General features: G+C 42.8%; 1 protein-coding gene and 1 long non-coding RNA gene across 4 annotated transcripts in view; one reads left to right on the plus strand and one right to left on the minus strand.

The window, feature by feature from the left end:
• LOC139263222 (uncharacterized) overlaps positions 1–3,273 on the minus strand; it is a 66,634-nt gene extending 63,361 nt beyond the window's left edge. The window contains exon 1 of the long non-coding RNA XR_011593067.1: positions 3,118–3,273. This is a non-coding gene — a long non-coding RNA (uncharacterized lncRNA). The remainder of the gene's footprint in view (positions 1–3,117) is intronic.
• The window catches only part of zfyve26 (zinc finger, FYVE domain containing 26), a 121,248-nt gene continuing 98,813 nt past the window's right edge, over positions 2,709–25,143 (plus strand). The window contains exons 1-11 of one of the 3 annotated variants that reach the window (XM_070878970.1): positions 2,709–2,814; positions 5,962–6,250; positions 7,340–7,418; positions 7,540–7,629; positions 7,913–8,459; positions 11,157–11,287; positions 14,243–14,407; positions 15,756–15,844; positions 16,535–16,698; positions 18,098–18,289; positions 19,500–20,207. In XM_070878970.1, the coding sequence (XP_070735071.1) occupies positions 6,012–6,250; positions 7,340–7,418; positions 7,540–7,629; positions 7,913–8,459; positions 11,157–11,287; positions 14,243–14,407; positions 15,756–15,844; positions 16,535–16,698; positions 18,098–18,289; positions 19,500–20,207 (2,404 nt within the window). In that variant the 5' untranslated portion in view covers positions 2,709–2,814; positions 5,962–6,011. The remainder of the gene's footprint in view (positions 2,815–5,961; positions 6,251–7,339; positions 7,419–7,539; positions 7,630–7,912; positions 8,460–11,156; positions 11,288–14,242; positions 14,408–15,755; positions 15,845–16,534; positions 16,699–18,097; positions 18,290–19,499; positions 20,208–25,143) is intronic. The other 2 variants (XM_070878971.1, XM_070878972.1) reach the window with 2 other exon arrangements.

Here is a 25,143-nt window from a genome sequence, read left to right on the forward strand (position 1 = left end):
TCGCGCCACAAAGTGCGCAAAAAAAAAACTCACCTATTCTCGGGCTCCCTGCAGGTCCTCTGGAGCTGGGCGTGGCGCAGCATGAGCTGTGGGGGGCGGAGCCAGGTCCCTGCGCTGAAAACGGTGCCGGGACCTCTGCACTTGCGCGCTGCAGTCGGTGCGCATGTGCAGTAGCTCCAGGCGCCCAAAACTGTGTGGGAGGGGCCCGAACCACGCAGCCCCTAGCCCTGGCCGAATGGCCTCGCTGGGGCCGCGTGGATAAGGCTCACCTCCCACGCCCAGCTCCTGCTTCCTCCCCCCCGGACCAGATCCGACCTCCGCTCCCCCCCCGCCCCGGCGACCCGATCTCCGCGCCCCCCCCCCCCACCGGCAACCCGACCTCCGCTTCCCCCCCCACCGGCAACCCGACCACCGCTCCCCGCCCCCCCACGGTGACACGACCTCCGCTCCCCCCTCGCCCCGGCGACCCGACCTCTGCTCCCCGCGCCCCCCCCTGGCGAACCAACACCCGCTCCCCCCCGGCGACCCGACCTCCGCTCCCCCCCCCCGCCCTCGGCGACCCGACCTCCGTTCCCCCCCGCCCCAGCGAACCGACCTCCGCTCCCCACACCCCCACACCCCCCAGCGACCCGACCTCCGCGACCCCCCCGACCCGCGCTCCCGATACCCGTCCCCCCGGACCCGACGCCACCTACCTGTAAATCCTGAAGTCTTGGAAATCCAGCCCGAAGTCTTGGGCCCGGCCCGTTCAGCCTCCTTCTCCCTTCTCTCCCTCCCTCCCCTCTCCTTCTTCACCCCCCCGTCCTCCTTCTCCTCCCACCCCCTCCTCCTTCTCCTCTCCTCCCCACCATCTCCTCTTCCCCCTCCTTCTTCTCCCCCTCCTACCCCTCCCCCTCTTCCTCCCTCCCCCTCCTCCAAGTCATTGTCAACATCTTCACCGAGGCGTACAAAAGCATGGGCCTTACACTAAACATCTGTAAGAGAAAGGTCCTCCACCAACCGGACACCACTACACAGCATTGCCCCCCCAGTCATTAAGATCCACGACGTGGCCCTGGACAACGTAGACCACTTGCCATACCTCAGGAGCCTATCAGCATGGGCAGACATCAACGACAAGGTTCAACACCGCCTCCAGTGCGCCAGCGCAGCATTTGGTCGCCTGAGGAAGAGAGTGTTTGAAGATCAGGCCCTCAAATCTGGCACCAAGCTTATGGTCTACAGCGCTGTAGTGATACCCGCCCTCCTGTATGGCTCAGAGACGTGGACCATATACAGTAGACACCTCAAATCTCTGGAGAAATACCATCAACGATGCCTCCGCAAGATCCTGCAAATCCCCTGGGAGGATGGACGCACCAACGTTAATGTCCTTGATCAGGCCAACATTAGAACATAAGAACATAAGAAATAGAAACAGGAGTAGGCCATACGGCCCCTCGAGCCTGCTCCGCCATTCAATAAGATCATGGCTGATCTGATCATGGACTCAGCTCCACTTCCCCACCCGCTCCCCATAACCCCTTATCGTTTAAGAAACTGTCTATTTCTGTCTTAAATTTATTCAATGTCCCAGCTTCCACAGCTCTCTGAAGCAACGAATTCCACAGATTTACAACCCTCAGAGAAGAAATTTCTCCTCATCTTTGTTTTAAATGGGCGGCCCAGCATCGAAGCACTGACTATACTCGACCAGCTCTGTTGGGCGTGCCACATTTTTCGCACGCCTGACATGACTCCCAAAGCAAACGCTCTACTCGGAACTCCTACACGACAAACGAGCCCCAGGCGGACAGAGGAAACGTTTCAAGGACACCCTCAAAGCCTCCTTGATAAAATGCAACATCCTCACCGACACCTGGGAGTCCCTGGCTAAAGACCTTCCTAAGTGTTGGAAGAGCATCCAGGAGGGCGCTGAGCACCTCGAGTCCCGTCGCCGAGAACATGCAGAAATCAAGCGCAGACAGCAGAAGGAGCGTGCGGCAAACCAGACTCCCCACCCACCCTTTCCTTCAACTGTCTGTCCCACTTGTGACAGAGACTGTAATTCCCGTATTGGACTATTCAGTCGCCTCAGAATCACTTTTGAGTGGAAGCAAATCTTCCTCGATTTCTGGGGACTGCCTATGATGTAACTACACTGACTACACTTCAAAAAAAGTACCCCATTGGCTCTAAAACACTTTTGAGACGTTCTGTTGACAATTCATTGGATATATTCAAGAGGGAGTTAGATATGGCCCTTATGGATAAAGGGATCAAGGGGTATGGAGAGAAAGCAGGAAAGGGGTACTGAGGGAATGATCAGCCATGATCTTATTGAATAGTGATGCAGGCTCGAAGGGCCGAATGGCCTACTCCTGCACCTATTTTCTATGTTTCTATGAAGGGATGCGATAGAAAGGCAAGTTCTTGCATTCATAACTGTGTAGATTTCGGATCGTTGGAGGCACGGATTTGTCTTTGGAAAAAGCATCTTGCTGCGAGCACAACTGGGAGAAATCGAGAAACGGTATCGGGTAACGAGTAACGGTGGACACAGCTCCCAGACTGAGCGCCTATCAGTCCCAGCCCCAATAATTCACCTCCTTCCATCACAGCAGCGAGCTCCCGTTTCCATGGATACGCGACAGGAAGCTGTGACCTGCGACCCGGGGCGGAGGCGGGTCAGGTGACCGGGCAGCGTCACGTGATGCGCGGCTGGCGAGGGGATGTTTTTGAGACGGAGCCCGGACCACGGCTGAGACCCGTCAAACAAGCGCCCGGACAGGTGGAAAGCCGGCGGAGCCTTTCTGTCTTAATGAGTGACATAAAGTAAGGCTTTTCGGAACTGAAACTGGCCCAGGCGTGATGGGCAGAGGGGTGGGGAAATGGGGTCCATGTCAGTGCAGAACGGGCTCTCGCTTTTTGCCTCCTATCTAGGAATGCACTCAAGTCCCAGGCTTGTGACTGTTTAATAATAGATATAAAACTGAATCCACAGTGAGCAATACACCGTGAGTGGGCGCATATCACTACTCAGTCACGTAAATAAACTGTTACAAAATAAAGACCCGATAAATAAATAAATCTAGGTGTGTTTGCAAATATAGCTCTCCATTCACGCATCTCCCTTACCAAATCTTGGTCCCCAATAACTTCAAACTTGAATGGATGGTGAAGCTTCAATCTTAAAGCCAATTTGGACCGATTCTGACTGTCACACTTATCTTCTATTGGCTCTTTGGGGTCCAGTTGCAGAGGTGCTAATTCAGGACCTCACTAGAATGGCCAAGGATGTATCCTGGCAGGCTAATTGACTGAAGGACAGCTCAGCTGATCCCAATCCCATCTTCGTTTACCGCCCACATACACACTGCATTTTTCAGCAGGAGTCACTGAATAGTGATCAGGACTGAGAACCCTGCCTCCCCCACATCCTCAGATATAAGAAACCAACTGTAATGCCATTACTGCTCCAGCTAAAATCAGATGTTGACAGCTGAACAGACCATCTGATTGTGGGTTTATTTTGAGACTTCACATTACTTCAGTATTTGTGTGGACAGATCATAGCAATGCCTAAATTTAGAGGCTATGGCAAATTTATTAGCTGTTGGTCACTCTTTAAAATTTTCTTTAATTGCACTGTTCTTCAAGAAACATTCCCTAAAGTTGCTCTGGGCATAATCTGGGTGTTTTGCACAGCAGAAATTGGAGGGAGACTCTGGTTTTAATTGTACAGAAAGTTTGTGATAACACTCCATGTGAAAATTCATGTGGTAGCTGTAATATTTTAATCGGTGATTTCTTAAATTCTATTACATTTAAATTTGCAGCCCCAGAATTTCTGTTGAGATCACCACCACTCTTCTGAATGTGTGTGGCATAATATAATTAAAAATTTGATTTTAACAGCTCACTGTTGGGGTTAGAAATTAGGGAAGTGATTTTATTTTTATAAAGCTAGGGAGCACAAAATTGACAAGTGAAATCTCAATGTGGGCAGTGGCAGCAGTCTGGAGTTTTATTCAATTAGCCCAACACATGGCAGTCTGTCCTAGTTTTTGCCTTTGATGGTCTGCTCAGCAATATTGTGAAGTTTTTTGGTGTATGGTATGTTTTATATTTTTTTATTACATCATTATACAGCTGTTTGCATGTTGATGCAAAGCAGTTTCTGATCTGCAAAGACAAAAACAAATGGGCTCTCACTAAAGAGAATGCAGCTGGCAAAATAACCAACCTGCTGACTGAAGCTCATACTTATAAGTATCCGTTTTGAGATCAGTACCTGTAGCATAACAATGTTTTATGGTTTTGCCAAGATTGTTTATTTTCCCTGTTTCAATTCAATACAAAAGATAAAGAGTTCAATATGTAAATCAGTAATACTGACATATTTGAATGTAGGCACTCTTTTCTGGAGACTTTTCTGCAGGACAATGGGGAAAGAACAGGGAGTGGGACAAATTGAATAGCTCTTTCAAAGAGCCGGCACAGGCACGATGGACCAAATGGCCTCCTTCTGTGCTGTAAGATTCTATGAATCAATTAGTTTTGTATCTGGGTTCAATTCTGAAACTCCAGTACTTTTTTTCTTCTTCCTCCTCGGCTCTCAAATTTTCAGTTGAATTTTTAACATCATCATCGTCACCATCGACAACAACTACTTGCAGTTATATAGTGCCTTTAACATAGTAAATTGTCCCAAGGTGCTTCACAGGAGCATTATCAAACAAAATTTGATACCGAGCGACATAGGAGATATTAAGACAGGTAGAGGTAGATTTTAAGGAGCGTCTTAAAAGAGGAGAGAAAGCTAGAGAGGTGGCGAAGTTTAGGGAGGGCATTCCAGAGCTCGGCCGAGGCAGCTGAAGGCACGGCTGCCAATGGGGATGTGCACGAGACTAGAATTGGAGGAGTGTAGCGATCTCGAAGACTTATAGGGCCAGGGGAGGTTACAGAGATAGGGAGGGGAGAGGCCATGGAAGGACTTGAAGACCAGGATAAGAATTTTTAAATTGAGGTATTGCCGGACCGGGAGCCAGTGTAGGTCAGCGAGCACAGGGGTAATGGGTGAACAGGACTTGGTGCAAGTTTGCATACGGGCAGCAAAGTTTTGGATGAGTACCACTTTATGGATGGTGGAAGATGGGAGGCCGGCCAGGAAAACATTGGAATAGTCAAATCTAGGCATAATAAAGGCATGGATGAGGATTTCAGCACTGGATGAGGTGAGGCAGGGGCAGAGACGGGTGATGTTACGGAGGTGGAAGTAGGCGCTTATTTTACATGCTTACATTGCAACTGCATTTACTTGAAGCTGTGTAAGGTAAACATGGCTTGCAAGTACATAGAAAGATGAATTTTTCCTGTAGCTTTATTCTTGTCTCATAACTAAACATTGTGCTTGACGGTTTTGATGCTGGTAGAGTGTTGAAACATGGAATGCCACTGGATAGGTGCTCTCCTAGCCTGGCGGACTCCCACTGAAATAAAATTATACACCTCTCTGGTCCAGATCAGCACTGGTCATTGTTGGGACAATTGAAAATTCCTCTCACACACACACACACGGGGTTGAAACTACTCCCAATGCAAATTATAAAAATTATTCTTTTCCTTAATTAATGGCCAGTGAACGAAATTACATTCTCAGAAATCACTTTTCAAAGCTACGATTTCTCATAATTTCATAAGTGATGTTTAATTACGGAGAAATGCAGGCATTTTCCTGTTTTACATTTTGGAAGTTTAGAGCCCATAGACTCTGGGCGGGCACTTACTGTAGTTCACAATTTTAACATGAGAGGCCAGAGTCCAAATCATTTATCTGCCCATTTCGCTGGAGAATGGAGTATTATGTAGAATGGAGAGAACAAAAAGTGAATTGCAACACTTTCCTTCTGCTTTGTGATACTGTACTATTATGCGAATACAAATAGATTCTGTTTTTTAATGTAACTTCCTCATTTGCAGACGATGCATCTTAAGTGGTTTGTTAGCCTGTAGTACAGAATATCTTTGCTATGGAAGGATCCTCGTCGTACCTGGCCACTGGGATGAAGACTGCGAAAATGCATCCATTTGGGAGAGAGGAAGAGGACTCGTTGGAGAGGCTGTTTGTGTTCTTCTGCGAGCACTTGCGGCAGGGACAGTGGGCCTTGGCACAAGCCTGCATGCCCCAGTTAAGGCAATGGCAAGGAGGTGGTGCAGAACAAGTGAAGGAAATCCTTCAGGCAATCGTTGTCTGTCCATACAAGCTAAGGTGAGGACTTTGGAGGAGCTTATAGAACCATCGAAGTTTACAGCACATTGTGTCTGTGCTGGCTTTTAGCTAGAGAAACCCAAAACTGATCCCACTCTCTGATTTTTCATAGTGTCGTAACTTTCCATGCTCTAAACATTTATTCAATTTTTCCTTAAAATTACATAGAACTTTACAGCAATGAAACAGGCCATTCGGCCCAACAGGTCCCTGCCAGTGTTTATGCTCCACACAAGCCTGCTCCCACTGTACTGCATCTCACCCGATCAATATATCCTTTTATTCCTTTCTTCCTCATGTACTTATCTAGCTTTCTCTTAAATACATCTGTGCTATTTGCCTCTATCATTCTACCATTCTATATGGTAGCGAATTCCACATCCTCACCACTCACTCAAAAGAAGCAATGGTTTTTGCCTCAACCATGCCCTGTGGCAACACCCTCCAAACTCCAACAAGGTTCTGTGTAAAGAGATTTATCCTAAGCTTTTTCCTCACTCTTGGTGATCTTAAATTGCTAAATCTCTTCTTATGCTTCTCTGCTCCATTGTAAAGAGCCCTAGAACCTCACGTCTCTCCTCGTAACTTTAGTTTTCCATTTTTGGTATCACTCTGGGAATCTACACTGTCTGCTCTCTATGGCCGTAATGTCTTTTCTATAAAGGGGTGCCTAAAACTGCACAAAGTCCTCGAACATGCCCTAATCAATGTCTTGTATAAATTAATTAGTCTTTACTCTTGTACTTTATGCTCCTATTTATAAATCCCAGAGTTCTATTGGACTTTTTTATGGCCTTATGCACCTGGACACACTCAATGCTATTTTTGAATCCCCACGTCTTTCTGTACATCCTTATCCAGTGTCTTTCCATTAGGTATATGCTTCTATTGCTTATACAAGATGCCTTTACATGAGCTGCTGTATATTTTTGGTTTCTCCACAGAGCACTAAATATTTCACAACTGATTTGAAGACAATGCTTCAACTGTCACAGATGCCATAGTTTAAAAAAAAATTAAATGTATTTAATTTTCCATTGACTTTTAAAATTCGTCTCGGGTGATTGCTGACCAGTTGTTTGTGTGCAGGTGGGAGTCGGTTTCGAGTCCTCATCAACTTGCCTGGTTGTGGCTACTGGAGCTCGAACGGTGGTGGTCACATGATCTGGTAAATGGGCACTTCATGCACTCTGATTCTGTGGATATTGTTAACGTTAATATTAAAGTTTTACATTCATTTTCAGATGTCTAATTATTTGTAATCTAAAATAACCATTTTTTTGTACCAGATATCGCTTCCACCATTTGTCAGGAGCGAGATTGAATTCTTTTTGTTACTGGAGCAGCTACAGTCACAGATCTCACAAGATGTAATAAAGGTGATGTACATATTCTATTTAAGTTATTTCAGTGACACTTTAAAAAAAACCGAACAGTTATTTGAGACAGTTATCAACTATTACTGAAATTATTGTGTAGTTTAATGCTATATTATGTTGCTGTGCAATTTGTGAAATCAAATAACAATGATGTTCCTCAGAACATTTGAAGTATTGGCATGTTTGACTTTCAGTAATATTCCTGGGCTCGTGTACAATTTGGTTAGTAAGGACAGAACTGGATATTCTGTGATGCTAATGATCTATTATGTTCTCTGTACAGGAGCTCCATGATATTTTTTTAAACTGTCATAACCCTGATCTGATGAAAGTGGACTACAGTGCCTATAAACTAAGCCCTGAGGCATTTTCTTCTTTACGGAACCTTTTGTCCAGCAGCCCTCAGCTTGTGCAGGCTGTGGTTGCTTATTTGCTGGTCGAAAACAGCAACAGTTCTGCTGTGGAATACAACCACACGCTGCAGAAACTATTTGTTGACTTTCTGCGGGATGCTCTATGTTCCCTGAGGGAGGCTCGCCAGGGAAAGGCCAAGAATGGGTCTGTCATGGATGTACATGAGCGGATCACAAACCAAATCTATTCTGTTGTTTCTGTGCTTACTTTTGATGCGGAAAGGCAGGCCTGTGAAATCCGACAGTTGTGTGAGGAACTCTATGATGCTTGCCGTGCAACAGCATGCGGACTGAGTGAGGAGCGCTTACTTGGCTTTATGATAAGAAAACCGATCCAGACTCTGATCAGTTTGTACAGCACTGTATCCATCGAGAAGAGTAAAGAGAAGCTCGTAGCGCAAATCTCACCTGAAAGAGGTAACCAGCGGCTTGTCCTTTCATCTTTTTCAGGTGTCCACCTCCCATTCTATTAATAGAATGAAAGAATTGCATTTTGGTTTCCTTTATTCCTTTTCAAGCTAATAATTTACAAATACTTGAATCATTCTTTTATTTTCAAGTTATTCCCCCCCCACTCTACCCCCATTTTTTCCCTTTCTTTCCTGAATGCAATAACTTGTACTGGGTTGGAGGTGCTAGCAGCTCTCATGTGCCTTGCCCAGATGGCTATTCTTTGTGAATGAGCTTAAACGTCGGTTGCCATTACATCTTGGAGGTACGATGAGCAAGCCCAATCCTGGCATCATACAATATCCACGTGCACACTTTCCCAGCAGCAGATATTCTGTAAGGTCATCTGGCTGACTTTTATTTTTAAACTTCTCTCCAGTCCAAGGCCAATTTTAACACACCCTTACTAAGATTAACAAAATCATCATGGACCAAGGATGGAACTTGGATTTATTTGGTCTGCATTACTCAGTACCTTAAAGGCAGCTGCTCCACACATTGTCCCCAGCTGTCACCATCACTATCTGTCATGCTGTGCGATTCCACGATTTAATTTTTTCTTGTCAGTAGAAACATAGAAAATAGGTGCAGGAATAGGCCATTCGGCCCTTCGAGCCTGCACCGCCATTCAATGAGTTCATGGCTGAACATGCAACTTCAGTATCCCATTCCTGCTTTCTCGCCATACCCCTTGATCCCCCTAGTAGTAAGGACTTCATCTAACTCCTTTTTGAATATATTTAGTGAATTGGCCTCAACAACTTTCTGTGGTAGAGAATTCCACAGGTTCACCACTCTTTGGGTGAAGAAGTTTCTCCTCATCTCGGTCCTAAATGGCTTACCCCTTATCCTTAGACTGTGTCCCCTGGTTCTGGACTTCCCCAACATTGGGAACATTCTTCCTGCATCTAACCTGTCTAACCCCGTCAGAATTTTAAACGTTTCTATGAGGTCCCCTCTCATTCTTCTGAACTCCAGTGAATACAAGCCCAGTTGATCCAGTCTTTCTTGATAGGTCAGTCCCGCAATCCCGGGAATCAGTCTGGTGAACCTTCGCTGCACTCCCTCAATAGCAAGAATGTCCTTCCTCAGGTTAGGAGACCAAAACTGTACACAATACTCCAGGTGTGGTCTCACCAAGGCCCTGTACAACTGTAGCAACACCTCCCTGCCCCTGTACTCAAATCCCCTTGCTATGAAGGCCAACATGCCATTTGCTTTCTTAACCGCCTGCTGCACCTGCATGCTAACCTTCAATGACTGATGTACCATGACACCCAGGTCTCGTTGCACTTCCCCTTTTCCTAATCTGTCACCATTCAGATAATAGTCTGTCTCTCTGTTTTTACCACCAAAGTGGATAACCTCACATTTATCCACATTATACTTCATCTGCCATGCATTTGCCCACTCACCTAACCTATCCAAAGTCGCTCTGCAGCCTCATAGCATCCTCCTCGCAGCTCACACTGACGCCCAACTTAGTGTCATCCGCAAATTTGGAGATACTACATTTAATCCCCTCGTCTAAATCATTAATGTACAGTGTAAACAGCTGGGGCCCCAGCACAGAACCTTGCGGTACCCCACTAGTCACTGCCTGCCATTCTGAAAAGTCCCCATTTACTCCTACTCTTTGCTTCCTGTCTGACAACCAGTTCTCAATCCATGTCAGCACACTACCCCCAATCCCATGTGCTTTAACTTTGCACATTAATCTCTTGTGTGGGACCTTGTCGAAAGCCTTCTGAAAGTCCAAATATACCACATCAACTGGTTCTCCCTTGTCCACTCTACTGGAAACATCCTCAAAAAATTCCAGAAGATTTGTCAAGCATGATTTCCCTTTCACAAATCCATGCTGACTTGGACCTATCATGTCACCTCTTTCCAAATGCGCTGCTATGACATCCTTAATAATTGATTCCATCATTTTACCCACTACCGATGTCAAGATGACCGGTCTATAATTCCCTGTTTTCTCTCTCCCTCCTTTTTTAAAACGGTAGAATGGTGAACATATTAAACTTGGTGGCCTGAATCATAGTCAAGTGTAAGCCCAATCTTCCTGGTTTCTGCTTCTGTTGTGCTTCCAAAAACAGGAAACAACTCAACCTGGTTAAAAAATATAGAGAATAATTTACGGTAATAGTGCAGACATTCTTTGTGACCGTGGGGACCTCCACACAAGGAAGAAAAAAGTTAATTGTATTTCTAGAATTCAAAAACATAGTTGCCAGACTCCTGTTGTTATGGCCTCGAGCTGCCTGATGATTGGGGATTTTGACCTTCCCAGACCATATGCTTCACTGTATTTTATTTCAGGTTAAAAACCATATTAGCATTATTTGAAATGTAGTTTGATGCCAGGTTTGAAGCATTTATTTTTAAATTATCTGAAGTATTAGATAGTTTACTCCAGGTCCCCATTTAAAAAAAAAGGTATTTAACTTCCTCCTTGTCAGACATTCTCCTGCCTGAAGGACCGGCTCGGCAATGGTAGCCGGCCTGCTGCAGAAAGTTGCTACAGATATCTTAGATGCCCGTCTCAAGCTTGTTACTGGAAGGTGCTTCAGAGCAGCAGTGTGTGTGTGTGAGAGAGCGATGCACTATTTGACCGTTGCAAGTTTGTTTTAATTTTGCTTTCTTGATTTTTTTGTCCAGTTTCTTTTGAACTATCGGAAGCTGAAAAGGTTACACTAGCATCATTTACAGACTCTGAGGAACCTCCTGCCTGGAAGGCAACTTACTTCTACAGCACAAGCACCAGTAAGCACTTCCTGGAACAGGTTCTGGTATGTATTGGGACTGAGGGAAGAGCAAATGTTGATTTTGGTATTTGAGTCAAATACAGTTAATCAATGATGAATGTGGAATAAAGTTCATATAAAGAAATGTCCACAAAATACCCATCATCTCCATGTTTCTTTTATTGGCCTAAAGGGGCCTTTTTAAACCTCCATGTCCCACAATGATTTATTTTTTGTAACTATAAATTCCAGAACTCTGAATTTTAGTAGAGAGCAAAGCTACCAGGGACTAGTTAAAAAAATAAAAGGGGCCATATTTTCTTTTAATTGATAAACCAAGTGAAGGGTCAGGGTCCACGGTGCAGGATACCACCAAGGTGAAAAGAGTAGAAGAGAAGATTGGATATCTCATTAATGGTCGTTTCGATGATACTTAACTTTTAAAAGCCTCTAGGTTGTAGGAGGAAGGGATATATAAATAAATATGTTATTAAATGATGCATTTACCATTCTGAAGTCCATGGGAGCCCCCTTGCCCATGGTTTCAGCCGGTTACTTCGGTCTAAGGAGAAACCTTTTAAGAGGAAGATTATCTCATGCAGCTATCTTCATCTTCAAAAATATGCTTCTTTTAATGCAGAAGCATCAGTTTAACATCACTTTTATTTTAAAAAGGAAGGTAGCAAAAGGGGACTAGGTGGTTTACACACTGATGCATGGATTGGTGTTCAGAACTGTGATGGGATTGGACACCTCTCTCCCTGCCAGCTGCAAGAGACTAGTGAAGTGAGTCTAGGAATTCTCAGCCAGGTCCGAGTGGATATGAGTTCACAGTACAAAAGTGCCACAAAAAACAGTTCAATGTAATGCTAAATTGTGGTGATAGAATATCCAAGATTTGACCACCTAGTTTGCATCTTTATTATAGATGTTTGCTCATGCAAACTAAAAGTAATACTCCAGAGAAGGCCCACAGAAGTTGTGTTATGAGGCCCACACTCATATCTGGCAGTTGCTGAGGTTAAGAATGAATTTTCACATCAGCTTTATTAGATTGATTCCAGTCTGCTATTAGGTGTCCCAGATGTTGGGTTGATGACGACTGTTAGGTCATTTTATGTGCTTAGTTCACTATGGTGCTTTGTTATATGAGAGTGTAAAAGGATCGCGAAGGCAGTGCAGTATTGTGATGGTCAGGGTGGTGCTTAATCAGATGGCCACAAGGAGTCGAGGGTTATGGGGAACAGGCAGGAAAATGGAGTTGAGGCCAAGATCAGATCAGCTATGATCATATTGAATGGTGGTGTAGGCTCGAGGGGCCGTATGACCTACTCTTGTTCCTATTTTTATTGTTCTTGTGTGGTAAATGTATCATGCTTGGGAGGAAAAAGGTGACTCTGGTCCTATGTTTCCCAAGGCTCTCCACCATTGAGGTTTTCCTATGTCATTTTTGGTTTTGTTGTAGACTAATCAGAGCAATGCATCTCTATTAATTAGTCTACAACAAACCCAGAAGAGCTGGAGGGGACTGCAGGCTCCGAGTTTCTCTTTTCATTTTTATTCAGTTACAACAGTATTGAGAAAACAAAAGACTGAGCACAAAAAAATTGCCTAAATTAAGTCTATTGGGAAAGAGTAATAGACCAATAGATAGAATATCCAAGATTTGACTTTCTAGTTTGCATGTTTATTATAGATGTTTGCTCATGCAAACTAAAAGTAATACTCCAGAGAAGGCTTACCGAAGTTGTATTATGAGGCCCACACTCCTATCTGGCATTTACTGAGGTTAAGAATGAATTTTCACTTCAGCTGTATTAGATTCCAACCTGCCACTAGCTGTCCCAGATGCTGGGTTGATTATGACTGTTGGTGCTTGGTTCACTATGGTGCTTTGTTGTATGCAGAGTGTAAAAGGATCGAGAGGGCAGTGCAGTATAGTGATGGCCAGGGTGGTGGTGTGCTCTAACACTGCAGCGCATCAGGCTGAAGGTCATAATCTTTCAGATTAATGTTTTATCTATAAAATCTCAGTTATAACTGAAGGGATTCTGTAACTTTCTAAGCTGGAAGCATTACTTCTGTCCAGCTGCTATGTGGGCAGTGATGCTTTACTTCTGATAAACAGCGATCACTTTTTGTTTCCTGTGCAGAGTCTGCATCCAATTAATTTCTGTTTTCTTAGGCAGACTTTAAAACATAATTTGTCTTTATTTTTTTACAGTAAAATCCCCACTGATCCTGTGTTATAATTTCTCCGACAGTATCATTTCCTTGTTTTACAATGCAGGTGCTTCCTCAGATGGAGTAGTCATTGCAATATCCAGTCAGTTGTAGTATTATACATTGGACAAAGTAATCCACTTCAGATCATTGCCAAATACAGCTTTATCAAGCATTGTGATTTAGATTATCTTATGTGATTTTAGAGAAACAATTACACTGAAAATATGGACAGTTGATGTAATTGTTAATGGCTATTGTAAGAACCAGAATTGACCCAAAACTGAATGCATCCATCCCCATAAAATTGAAATTGTATGTGATATGAAAAAATAACTTGTAATTGACTTCACTTGAAATAAGTTGGGGCAGTCTTAATCCTTTATTTTACTGCTAACTCTGATGTACTTGACCTGAGTGCTTCATACTGGTAATAACTGCCTGAAGTGGACAAGCTTTTCATTTTTAGGCATCCGCATCCTTCCTTCAGGGGTACAATACTGCTTTGTAATACATGCCAGTACCATTAATCTAATTTTGGCAGCTGTGCAGTGCTAACATCTCCCCCACCCCACCTCTCAAATTTCTACTCTGGAGACAGAACAGAGTAGCACTAATTTCAATAGGAGCATCACTTGGAGAGCAGTCTTAAGATTCAAATTGAACTTCTATTTTGATTTGACATTGGGTTTTATGTTAAAATGAGAAGTAGATTTATGACCATGTAGTGAATACACACTGCTTGTGTTCTAATTTATTATATGTTTTGTTTGGTAGGCTACTGCCCTGCAGCTAATAAAGCGGGAGGATTACAGCACTTTAAGCAAGTTACTGAAGAAGACGTTTAAGCCCTTTGCACGTCTCTTGGTGTTGCTGGGATGGACTTATTGCCAAAGTCTGGAATCGGCTCAGGCTCTACTACGTACTCTCCATGAAAGCACGGTATGGGTGAAGTTGATGGTGATAAGTAGCGAATTACTTCAGTTACACAGCCACTTTGAACTTACGGTTTCTCATATTTTATGGTGATAGCATAAATGGTTCAAAAAGATTGCTGTGTGAAGTAAGCATGGTCACTTGTACATGCTAGTTTCATTTTGATTTTATAGCATGTATAATAAAGTTAGGGCTATATAAATGACCAAGCAATGCTAAATTCTCAACAGGTTTTACTTTCTTAGACCAAACAAATTCATTTCTGCATCACCTACATTGCATGTCTGATCTAGCAAGTTGCGCAGTTGAGTTCTGGTCTCGTTTATTTGAATGTCAGGTGAGCCTATTTGGGAGTCCAAAAATCATGAGCACATTTAACACTTTAACATTTTGTTGAATTTTCATCATCAGCAAATAAAAGTCAGAATTCAAGCCACAAGGGTAGAAGGGATCATGGTACAGTGGTTTTGACACCTCTGGGACCTGAGCTGTCCACACTGGCTCTAAAGGTAAAATGAATTTGGGCAGTCTCAGTAAGTTCTTAGTGATTGCAGATTCATAGACTAATTTGGCAGCGATGCTCAGCAATGACTGGAGTGAGAGAGTGTGCTCTTCTAAAGTTGATCTGACACACATTGGGCAGAGAAGAGGGAGCTTTTGGCTCAATAACAGCACTCCCACCTCTGAGTCAGAAGGTCATGGGTAAAAAGCCCACTCCAGAGACTTGAACGCATATCTTGGCTGACACATCAGTGTGGTACTGAGAGAATGCTGCACTGTCAGAGGTGCCGTTTTTTGGCTGACATGTTAAAGTGGTGCATTGTCTTTCCTCTCGGGTGAATGCAAAGGATCCCATGGTGCTATTTGAAGGAGAGTAGGGAAGTTCTCCTAGTGTCCTGGCTAATATTGCTCCCTCAACTAACATCACTAAAGAACCCAGATTATTTGATTATTTGTCTCATGGCAGTTTGTGGGACCTTGCTGTGCGTTAATTGGGTATAGTGTTTCTTTATTTTACAACAGTAACTATACTTCATTGGCGGCAACGCGCTTTGGGATGATGTCATGAAAGTTGCCATAGAAATACAAGTTCATTATTTTCTTCTTCTTCTACATCTAGCTGTGCTGTATCTGGCCAAGTTCTCTGTGCTGATACTAGAAAGTCCACTAACCACCTTCATTTCAATGAAAAAAAATGACAAATTGCAACCTCAAAATCTTGCGCTCTCTGTGGTTTTATTTGGCAAAATGTTGCAACCTTATCTTTTATATTGATTTGCTTAAAAGAGGCATTATAGCACAGCTTTGTAAATAAGTAACACTGTTCATGTGCATTGTGATGTTCCTCCATTAGGAGTTATGTTGTGATGCTGTACTCCAAGACTTCTGTAGTGGACTGTCTTCTCACACCGAGGTACTTGAATGGTGTTTGAAACAGAACAGGTAATCACCTTGATATAATTATTTTCCTGCCCTCGTTTCTCTCTACTGCAGTCCATGAAAGTCTGCAGCTTTGCGTCATTAAAGTAATTATTTTCATATTGCAGAAAATTTAATCTAATAAATATTTGCTGATAAATCCTCTCGGGGCCCCAGGTTTGATTCATAGTCTGTGCTGAATTAGCTAATCTCAACAAGAACATTATATTTAGTTTTAGAGTTTTGGGGTTAGGTACTGTGGGGAGCGGGAATCAACAGGGATGCCTGCTATCCTCTACTGGAAAATGCAGCTGATAGGAAGTTGGGTGAGGTCCGGATTTTTTTTTTTCTGGGCCCATGAAAAACACTTCTGGCCCCACCAATCAAAAGCAATGTTTCCTGGGCTTTTTTCTCTACTCTGTCCATTTGTACCTCAGAATTGCAATTGCAGTTCTATGTACATCATAGGATCCTGATTTGCATTGCATATAGAGGCTCCCGCCTGCTTTAGGTGGCCACCTGGCCTGCCCTTGTAAAGGTTCCCAAAATGGCAGCGGGAGCAATTGGAGCAGGTACTGAGCAAGTGCAACAATTCAATTTTAGCGCCCGTGTGGCAGATCGAGTTAAAATCGGCCCTATTGTTTTGATTAATGACAAGCCAAAGATATGTGTTCTGATCTCGTGTTTCCGTTCTTTTTTTAAATAAATCTTTAGAAACAGCATTCCTGAGAAGAATTTGATTCAGCACTTGTACAGTCTGGATTGCCATTCTGTTTTGTATAGTCTACATCGCCTTACCAACCTGCCTGCACTGAAAGTGGAAGATGTCATTGACCTACTCCAGAAACAATCCGCTAATTGCAAGGGTGATGACAATTGTTAGTTTCTTTTGGTTACTTTGAGCTGAGGCATTTCTGTGACATTACTATGACTAGAATACTATGTGGAGTGCAATCTGAAATTAGAAGATTGAAGTGAGAGAGATTTCAGTAGGCGATACGCAGTTGCAATATTGTTTACATGAACGGGGTAAAATATTACCATTTCTTGGGGAACTGAATTGAATTCAGTGGATGCTAATTTGTTATCTTTTTAACCCGATGTGTTCAACTATTTTATTCTTCCTGAGTCTTTGGGCTAGAAATCACGTATCTCTCTATTTGGGGCGGTAACTTTTGCGGGAACACACAAGTACGCCGGGCGCTACACAATTCAAGCAGACGCGAACTTCCGGTTTAGCGCTCCAGGAAGGAAGGGGAGCGTTAAATCAAGTGCTACTACTTCCCTTGGAGTGCTAAACGGAGCAAGAAGGACGGTATCAGGCTCCTTCCCTCCATTTAAAGGGAAGGGCCAATGCTGAGGTGATTTCAAGGTAGTGCTTGGAATAGTGGGTGACGGAACCTGCGATCCACGAAGTGCAGCCCCAAGCACTCTGAGTGCTGGGCTGCTCAATCACTTGATAGAAAAAATTGAATAAGCAGCAAAACAGGGGTGACCACCACTGCCTTTAATTGCCACTCCACAAGCGGCCAGCCGAGGTCACAATGCCACTTGCAGCTACCGCTGTTAAAGCCCGACGATGCTGCAGGGGGTGGAAGCAAATTTAATATCGGGGGCGATAACAGGATGCTGCACATCGGATGACGTCACGATCTCCGGGGCGCATGAGAACGAGGCCATAAGGTGTAACGCCATGCAAGTTTGCGGGCGTCGGTAATTGTGCTGTGCCCGATCGTTAAGCTGTTAGTGCCCCGTTATCGTCTTCCGGAGGCACTAATGAGAGGCGCAAAAGAGGCCAATTTCTCCCCCTTTGTGTTTTATGCATTTTCATTTGGCCAAGAGAAACTGGCAATATCACTACGTCGGTCGCTAGGACATGTACTAGAGTGACTGGTTGAACTGCCTGCCCCTCATAACATGTTTGAAAATGACTCTGGAATTGGAGGACACAAGTTTCCATCCACCAGTCAGTTTCTTGGTCCCTTGGGGCACCAGTACACAGCTCTGAGAGTTGACATATATAATCTAAATTATTGGTGCTGCTGTAGAATCTTGTATCAGAGGAGTTGAGGTTTCTTCTCTATGGGAACCCTTGTCTTAAAGAAACAAGATATTAGCCTTTTCTGGAGGAAGTGCTGCAGCCTGCAAGAATTTGATAATTGTTATTTATTCAGTTGGCTTAATTGTCAAACTGTAATTAAATGCAAAATGTTCACCTGGTTTAGGGAAAATTTCTGTTTCCTCTGCATTACTTGTCTCTTTTTGGCATGCTGATAGGTGCAAGATCGCTGAGCATGACTCCGAGACGGAATGTGACGTTGTATCAAGCATTGTGTGCCATTAAATATGCTATGTATGCACTCTGTATACAAGCACATCAGCCAGCTTTGTGTAAGGACTGTCCATATTGGTCATTGGATGCCGCTGTTAAAGATATTTCACTAGAAAATGATCAACTCTGTAGTCAAGGTAAAAAAAAAAATATCTGTACTTCCATGAGCAATTAAATAGTCTCCATTATACCTTCTCTTTCAAATCTAGAAGTTTATGCAGTTTTAAATAAATAAAAGTCTGGATGTAATTATATTCTTACATTTATTTTAATCTTTTTTGAATGTTAAATTATTTTCTCTTTCATAAACCATCTCCATTAAACAAAACAATCCTTTGTACCTAGTTGATGTTGCAGTTGAGTTTGGGTACATGTCCTGCTGAGACACAGAACCACCAATGTGCATTGTGCCAGCATGCACTGCCAATGTGCATTGTGCCAGCATGCACTGCCAATGTGCATTGTGCCAGCATGCACTGCCAATGTGCATTGTGCCAGCATGCACTGCCAATGTGCATTGTGCCAGTATGCACTGCCAATGTGCATTGTGCCAGCATGCACTGCCAATGTGCATTGTGCCAGCATGCACTGCCAATGTGCATTGTGCCAATGTGTTGGTGCATCCATGTGAAGCACCATCTACACTTTTTTTTTTATTGGACAGTTATTCAATTTAAAGTATTCTAATGCAGAAGTTCAAGTACGACTGTCTTCCAATTCAATGTAATGTATCCCAAAAAATACATTTGACCAGATTTAAAATAAGGTGAATTCCCTTTTTTTGGAGGACGGAGTTGTATTTTACATTCCAGCCACTATATATGAGTAGAATTACATTTTTTTTTTAAATGGATAAAATGCTAGTCAGTCAAGAGAAACATTCAGCTACCATGTTTTCTTTTTCCACACTTTTGCCCTCTCCAACGTGTTATTCTTTTTCTCTTGAAAATACTGATGTGTGGTGGCGTCTGGTTTCAGCACCAGCATCACTTGATACCATAACCAAGTGACCACTTTTTTGTGAGCCTAGATGTGAGGTCACTGGAAAATGTGCAGGAACCCAGGTTGCCTTTTATTGTGCCCTTTCCCACCCTTGTAGCTGAGGGTGATGTGGACAGTTGTATCACTCCTGCTGCGACCCATGCTGAGATTAGTTACCTCAGCAGAGATCAAGCATCAAATGCTCTGTGTGACTGAGTTCTGCAGAAGATGTGATAGTAACCATCTGAGCAATCAGCCAATCCCGAGTCGAATGCCTTCTACGTTGTAAAATGTTGAAAATGCTTTACTGACAACTGAGAGCAATACAGTTTTTAGAAATAATACACTGTTTATTTGCTCAAACAGGTTGTTCTGCAGTTTTCAAGTTGTATTTATCCAGGTGCCAGGAGTTTCTGCATGTGATCCCTGGTCCTTTACGGTTGGAGGTGTTGGAGAATATCTTCTCATTACTATTCTTGTCCTACAATGACCTCCATGGGGATAAAGCAGGACTTGAAGGACAATTTTGCCTTGAAGAAGAGGGGGACACTGAACATATACAGACAGTGAAGGATTTTGGCAGTATTGTCGAACACTTAGAATCCACAATAGGACTTGTGGGCAATGATGTTGTGCATTGTGGGCACTCAAGTACTGGGTTGGAAGAGAAGGCTACACAAAAGAGTTCACGATCCCTCCATAATGGTTGCGTGCAGAAGCTGACGACAACAAACTTTATGTCCAGGTCTATAGAAAATGATTCAACTACAGAACAGTTGGAATATCTAGATCTGCGGCATTTTACAATGAGCATAAAAAGTCACGGGAATGACTTTTTAGTGAATGCGGTGACGATGAACATATTTCTGGAGGTGATAAAGGGTCACCTGGAGGCAATGAAATGTCATATTCCTTGGATACCTGGGAATGTGCCTAAAGAAGATGTGCAGCTAGTGGAGTGCCTGAATTGTTCAGTTAGTGCAGACTCTTTTGGCAGCAGATTAGCACAACTTTCCAGGTATATCTGTGAAGCCCAATGGAGATATAAAGTTGTGACAAGCAATAAAACGGCCGGTAAGAATTTTGTAAATATTGAGTATATGCGGGAACCGCCCAAAATTGGTCTGAACTGGGCAGGTCTACTTTCAAAAGTTTTGAATAACAATGAAGTTCTGTTTTTTTTAAAAAATCTTCTATTCTAAGGACTTTGTTTCTTAGATTTAGAAACCGTGGTGTTAATTTGAGATTTGGATTAATTACCATTACTGTAACCAATGTACAATTGTTCAATCATTTTTTTTTTACTAAGTCTCCCATTGGGTTGTTCATAAGTCAGATAGATGATGTGTAGTTTTACAATAATGAGTGTTCTTCTGTTTGGGTGGAGATATATTTAGGCTGCCCTTTCCCTTTAAGGCTACAAAATCTAACTGCTCTAAGTAAACATAGCCAGAGGTCAGTCAGAGGTTAATTGCACTTTGTAGAGGAAAGTTTGCAGATTATTAGGTGGTTGTAAATTTCAGACTCTAGGACAGGAAAAAAGCAGGAAAGACTGCCTTTCTTGATATTTTTGTCACTTTAAAGTGTGAACAGCAAGTTTTTGAAGTGCATAGCATGTCAAAGAGAGGTGTAACTGCTCCATTGGAAATGAATGGCATGGATTTTGCATAGATAACGGTGAGGTTAACAGCGCTGACCATTATAACAGAGTAAATCGGAGAGTACATGTACAGTTAAATGTGGAACTCCGGAAGTTGCTGTCAGAGATACCCTGCTCCTCCACAGGTTGCACTATAATAGTCCTTGCTGATGGACTCGGCACTAAAATCAGGGCAGTGGCGTGATGTTAGGGTACTTGCCCACTAGTTCCTCACTAAATTGCCAGAAAATGTTAGGGTGGATGCATCCAGGAGTAAGTGAATTTTTAACGGCGTGATAAGTGATAATCACTGCCACACAACCTCTCTAGCCCTGTAAATCTAATTTTACAAATGTGGAGTCTCATTCCTTCAGAAGTTTATTAGTGTCGGAGATTTAAAAAACAAATTACAATTTAAAAAAACTTTTTCTGTCTGTCACTTTTATTTCTCTCTCTTAATCCCATCTGTCTTTCCCAATCTTTATTTTGCTTTCTGTACATGATTTAAATCTAATTTATACTTCCTGGTTTAGACTTTGCGTGTTTCAATGTGAATTCTTCAATCTGATTGGTTGAAGAGCCTCGCTGTTCTTTTGGCCTGCTCACAGATGCCACAGATCCCCTGTAGAGGGCACTGTGCTGGATCAGACGCCTGATTAGAGGAAGTTTCCACTCAAAAGCACACAAAAACTTTGTGGGCAGCTGTTGGTGAGGTGAATGGCAAGCACCGTTCCTTCACCGCTGACCACAAACTCCAGACCAGTGGTTCCATAGATGGGTTACACTAGACATTTCCTTACTTGACTTTATTCACCTCTACACCGTAGTTGCCTTGGAAAGCATCTATGATTATTAATTTAATGTGCTACAATTTAATAAATAAGGTGCTGTCTTTCTTAATGCTATGCATTGTTCGCAAGTGCCTGTCTGCAGTTTTTTCAGTGGCTACATTAAGTTTACTGGCTTTACCCTGCTGGTATCCCATTAATTGTGCCAATTCCCTAACAAAACATTGATTTTATAAAAGACCCCAAAAGAGGATTTAAGAAAATGTAGTTCAAGAAAAATAACTAAAGAATGAGAAAAAAAAAGCATAATGACAGTGCATTTAAAATCCTACTGACCAAATGTAGTAATTCAGTGTTCCCAGCATTTTGTTTAAGCGCGATAAACCTGGAGGTATTACAAGATAATGGGAATTCAGAATTTACACAGAATGCTTTTTTCCTGTTTGTTAATGTATTTGCAACCATACTCCTGCATCTTATAAAACTCCTCCTGTCACATGATAAAAAAGCTGCTTTGGTGGCTATAGAAGCACAGAAGAGGCTATTCCGCCCATTGTGCCTGTGCTGGCTCTTTGAAAGAGCTATCCAGTTAGCCCTGTTCCCCGGCTCTGTCCCCATAGCCCTGTAAAACTTTCTCTTTGAATATTTATCCAATTTTCTTTTGAATGTTACTATTGAATCTGCTTCCTCCACCCTTTCAGGCAGTGCATTCCTGATCACAACACCTCGCTGCGTAATTTTCTTCCTCACAACACCCCTAGTTCTGTTGCCAATCACCGTAAATCTGTCTCTTCTGGTTACAGACCCTTCTGCCACTGGAAACATCAAAACTCTTCATGATTTTGAATACCTCTATCAAATCTCCTCTTAACCTTCTCTACTCTATGGAGAACAACCCCCTGCATCCCTGGTACCATTCTAGTAAATTTCTTCTAAGGCCTTGACGTCCTTCCTAAAGTGTGGTGCCCAGAATTGAACACAATACTCCAGCTGAGGCATAACCAGTGTTTTATAAAGTTTTAGCATAACTTCCTTGCTTTTGTACTCTATGCCTCTATTAATAAAGCCAAGGATCCCATATGCTGTTTTAACAGCCTTCTCATCTTGTCCTGCCACCTTCAAAGATTTGTATACATACACCCTCATGTCTCTCTGTTTATGCACCTCCTTTAAAATTATACCATTTAGTTATATTGCCTCTCTTCATTCTTCCTACTAAAATCACTTCACACTTCTATGTTGAATTTCATCTGTCATGTGTTTGCCCATTTTACCAGTCTGTCTATGACCCCCTGATCTTCCTCATTGTTTACTACATTTTTGAGTTTCGTATCATCTGCAGATTTTAAAATTATGTCCTATATACCCAAGTCCAGGTCATTAATATATATCAAAAATAGCAGTGGTACTAACACTGATCCCTGGGAAACACCACTGTATACCTCCCTCCAGTCTGAAAAACAACCATCCACCACTACTCTTTGCTTTCTGTCCTTTAGCCAATTTTGTATCCACGTTGCTACTGTCCCTTTAATCGCATGGGCTTTAATTTTGATTACATGTCTATTATGGGGTACTTTGTCAAAAACTTTTGAAAGTCCATATACACAAAATCAACTGCACTACCCTAAATAACCCTTTCGTTATTTCATCAAAGAACTCGAGCAAGTTAGTCAAACATGATTTACCTTTAACAAATTCATGCTGACTTTCATAAATTAGCCCATACTTTTCCGAATGCCAATCAATTTTGTTCTGGATTATTGACTCTAAAAGTTTCCCCCCCACTGGCGTAGGCTGAATGGCCTGTAGTTGGAGTTTATCCCTCCCTTTTTTAAACAGGTGACTAACATTTGCAGTCCTCCTGTCCTTTGGCACCAGCCTCATATTTAAGGAGGATTGCAAGATTGTGGCCAGAGCATCCTCAATTTCCATCTTCCTCATTAACCTAGGATGCATCCCATCTTGCCCGAGTGACTTCTCTATTTTGAGTCGAGGGTGAACCTCCCTAATCTGGAACCCTTGGGACCTGGCTTGTACTGGCTGAGGGATTTTTCCGGACAAGGGGTGGTCACGTTAAATTGGATGGTACAGGTACTGAGCAAGGGGATATTGGGGCTGGCTGACTTGGGGCAGGAATGCAGCAGAGAGATCATGGGGGGGGCCGGGTGGCGGTGGATCGCGGGGTCAGGCCAGCGATTGCGAGAGTCGGCAGCGAGGAAGGACTTCAATTTGTTCATGTTCGAGTTCTGCGCATACGCCACCCGGTGGCCGGAAATAGTTCTGGGCGAGGGGTGGTTCCGGATAATGGAGTTCTGGATAAGGGAGGTTCAACCTGTACTGCCAACCTTTTAAATACCTCTTTATCTAATTTTATCCTATCCAATATCGCTACTACCTCCTCCTTTACTGCTACATTGGCAGCATCCTCTTCTATCGTGAGGTCAGATGCAAAGTACTCATTTAGTATCTCAGCCATGCTCTCTCACTCCACAAGAAGATGTCCTTTTTGGTCCCTAATCAGCCCCACCCTTCCATTTTACTATCCTTTTACTGTTTATGTGTTTATAAAAGACTTTTGGGTTCCCTTTTATATTAGTCACTAATCTATTCTCATATTCTCTCTTTTTTTAGTCCTTTCTTAGATCTCTGTACTTTCAGTATTTATTTTGGTTTTCTACTGTATTATCAGCCATGCATTTTCCATAAGCCTCCTTTTTCTGTTTCATTTTAATCTCTATGGGCTAAAGTTTCGGCCTGAGTTGCTCCTATTTTTTTGGAGCAACTAGTTTAGAATGGAGCATCTTAGAAATTGCAATTCTCGGCATTTAGTTTGTTCCAATTCTAGTGAGTTAGAATAGTTTCATTTTAGAACAGTTTTTTTCAAAAGGGGGCGTGTCCAGCCACTTACGCCTGTTTTGCAAGTTTAGGCAGCGAAAACTTACTCCAAACTAACTTAGAATGGAGTAAGTGCAGATTTTTGGACACTCAGAAAAACCTTGCCTACACTTTAGAAATTAGGCGCAGGGACCGAGAGATGGGGGGAAGGGGGGTGGGTAAGGGAAGTTTACAAGCATTAAACATTTCACTTTTACAAATAAAGAGCCATCATCAATAATAAATGATAAATAAATCAATAAATCAACCAATAAATCAATCACTATAATGTTTTGAAAATGATTACACCATCCCACACCATAACTATTTTTTGACATAGTAAATTTGCTAATTAACTGTTGACATGCCTAATCACAACCGACTATCTCAGCCAGTTCCTCCGAATTTACATCTTGAATTATAAGCTTACTGCTTCATGCATTGCTAAATCAGACGTGCTTCAGAACTGCCCCTCCTTTACTATATTGATTGCTTTTACAGAATCCTAGGTAAACTATCACAAATCTACACGCAATGGGTAGGTGGAGATAAAAGCCGCATAAAGTACTTTAAAACATCCAGTAACACAGGATCTTTATAGCCTCGTGATTTTTGTATAGTTTATCAAATTATTTGAAATTGTCTGCACAACAATATATTTTTAGCTTTGTCATTGTAAACCCCCAAATGGCTGAGCCACTGTGAA

This window comes from Pristiophorus japonicus, chromosome 4, assembly GCF_044704955.1.
Source record: "Pristiophorus japonicus isolate sPriJap1 chromosome 4, sPriJap1.hap1, whole genome shotgun sequence".
Lineage (NCBI taxonomy): Eukaryota > Metazoa > Chordata > Chondrichthyes > Pristiophoridae > Pristiophorus > Pristiophorus japonicus.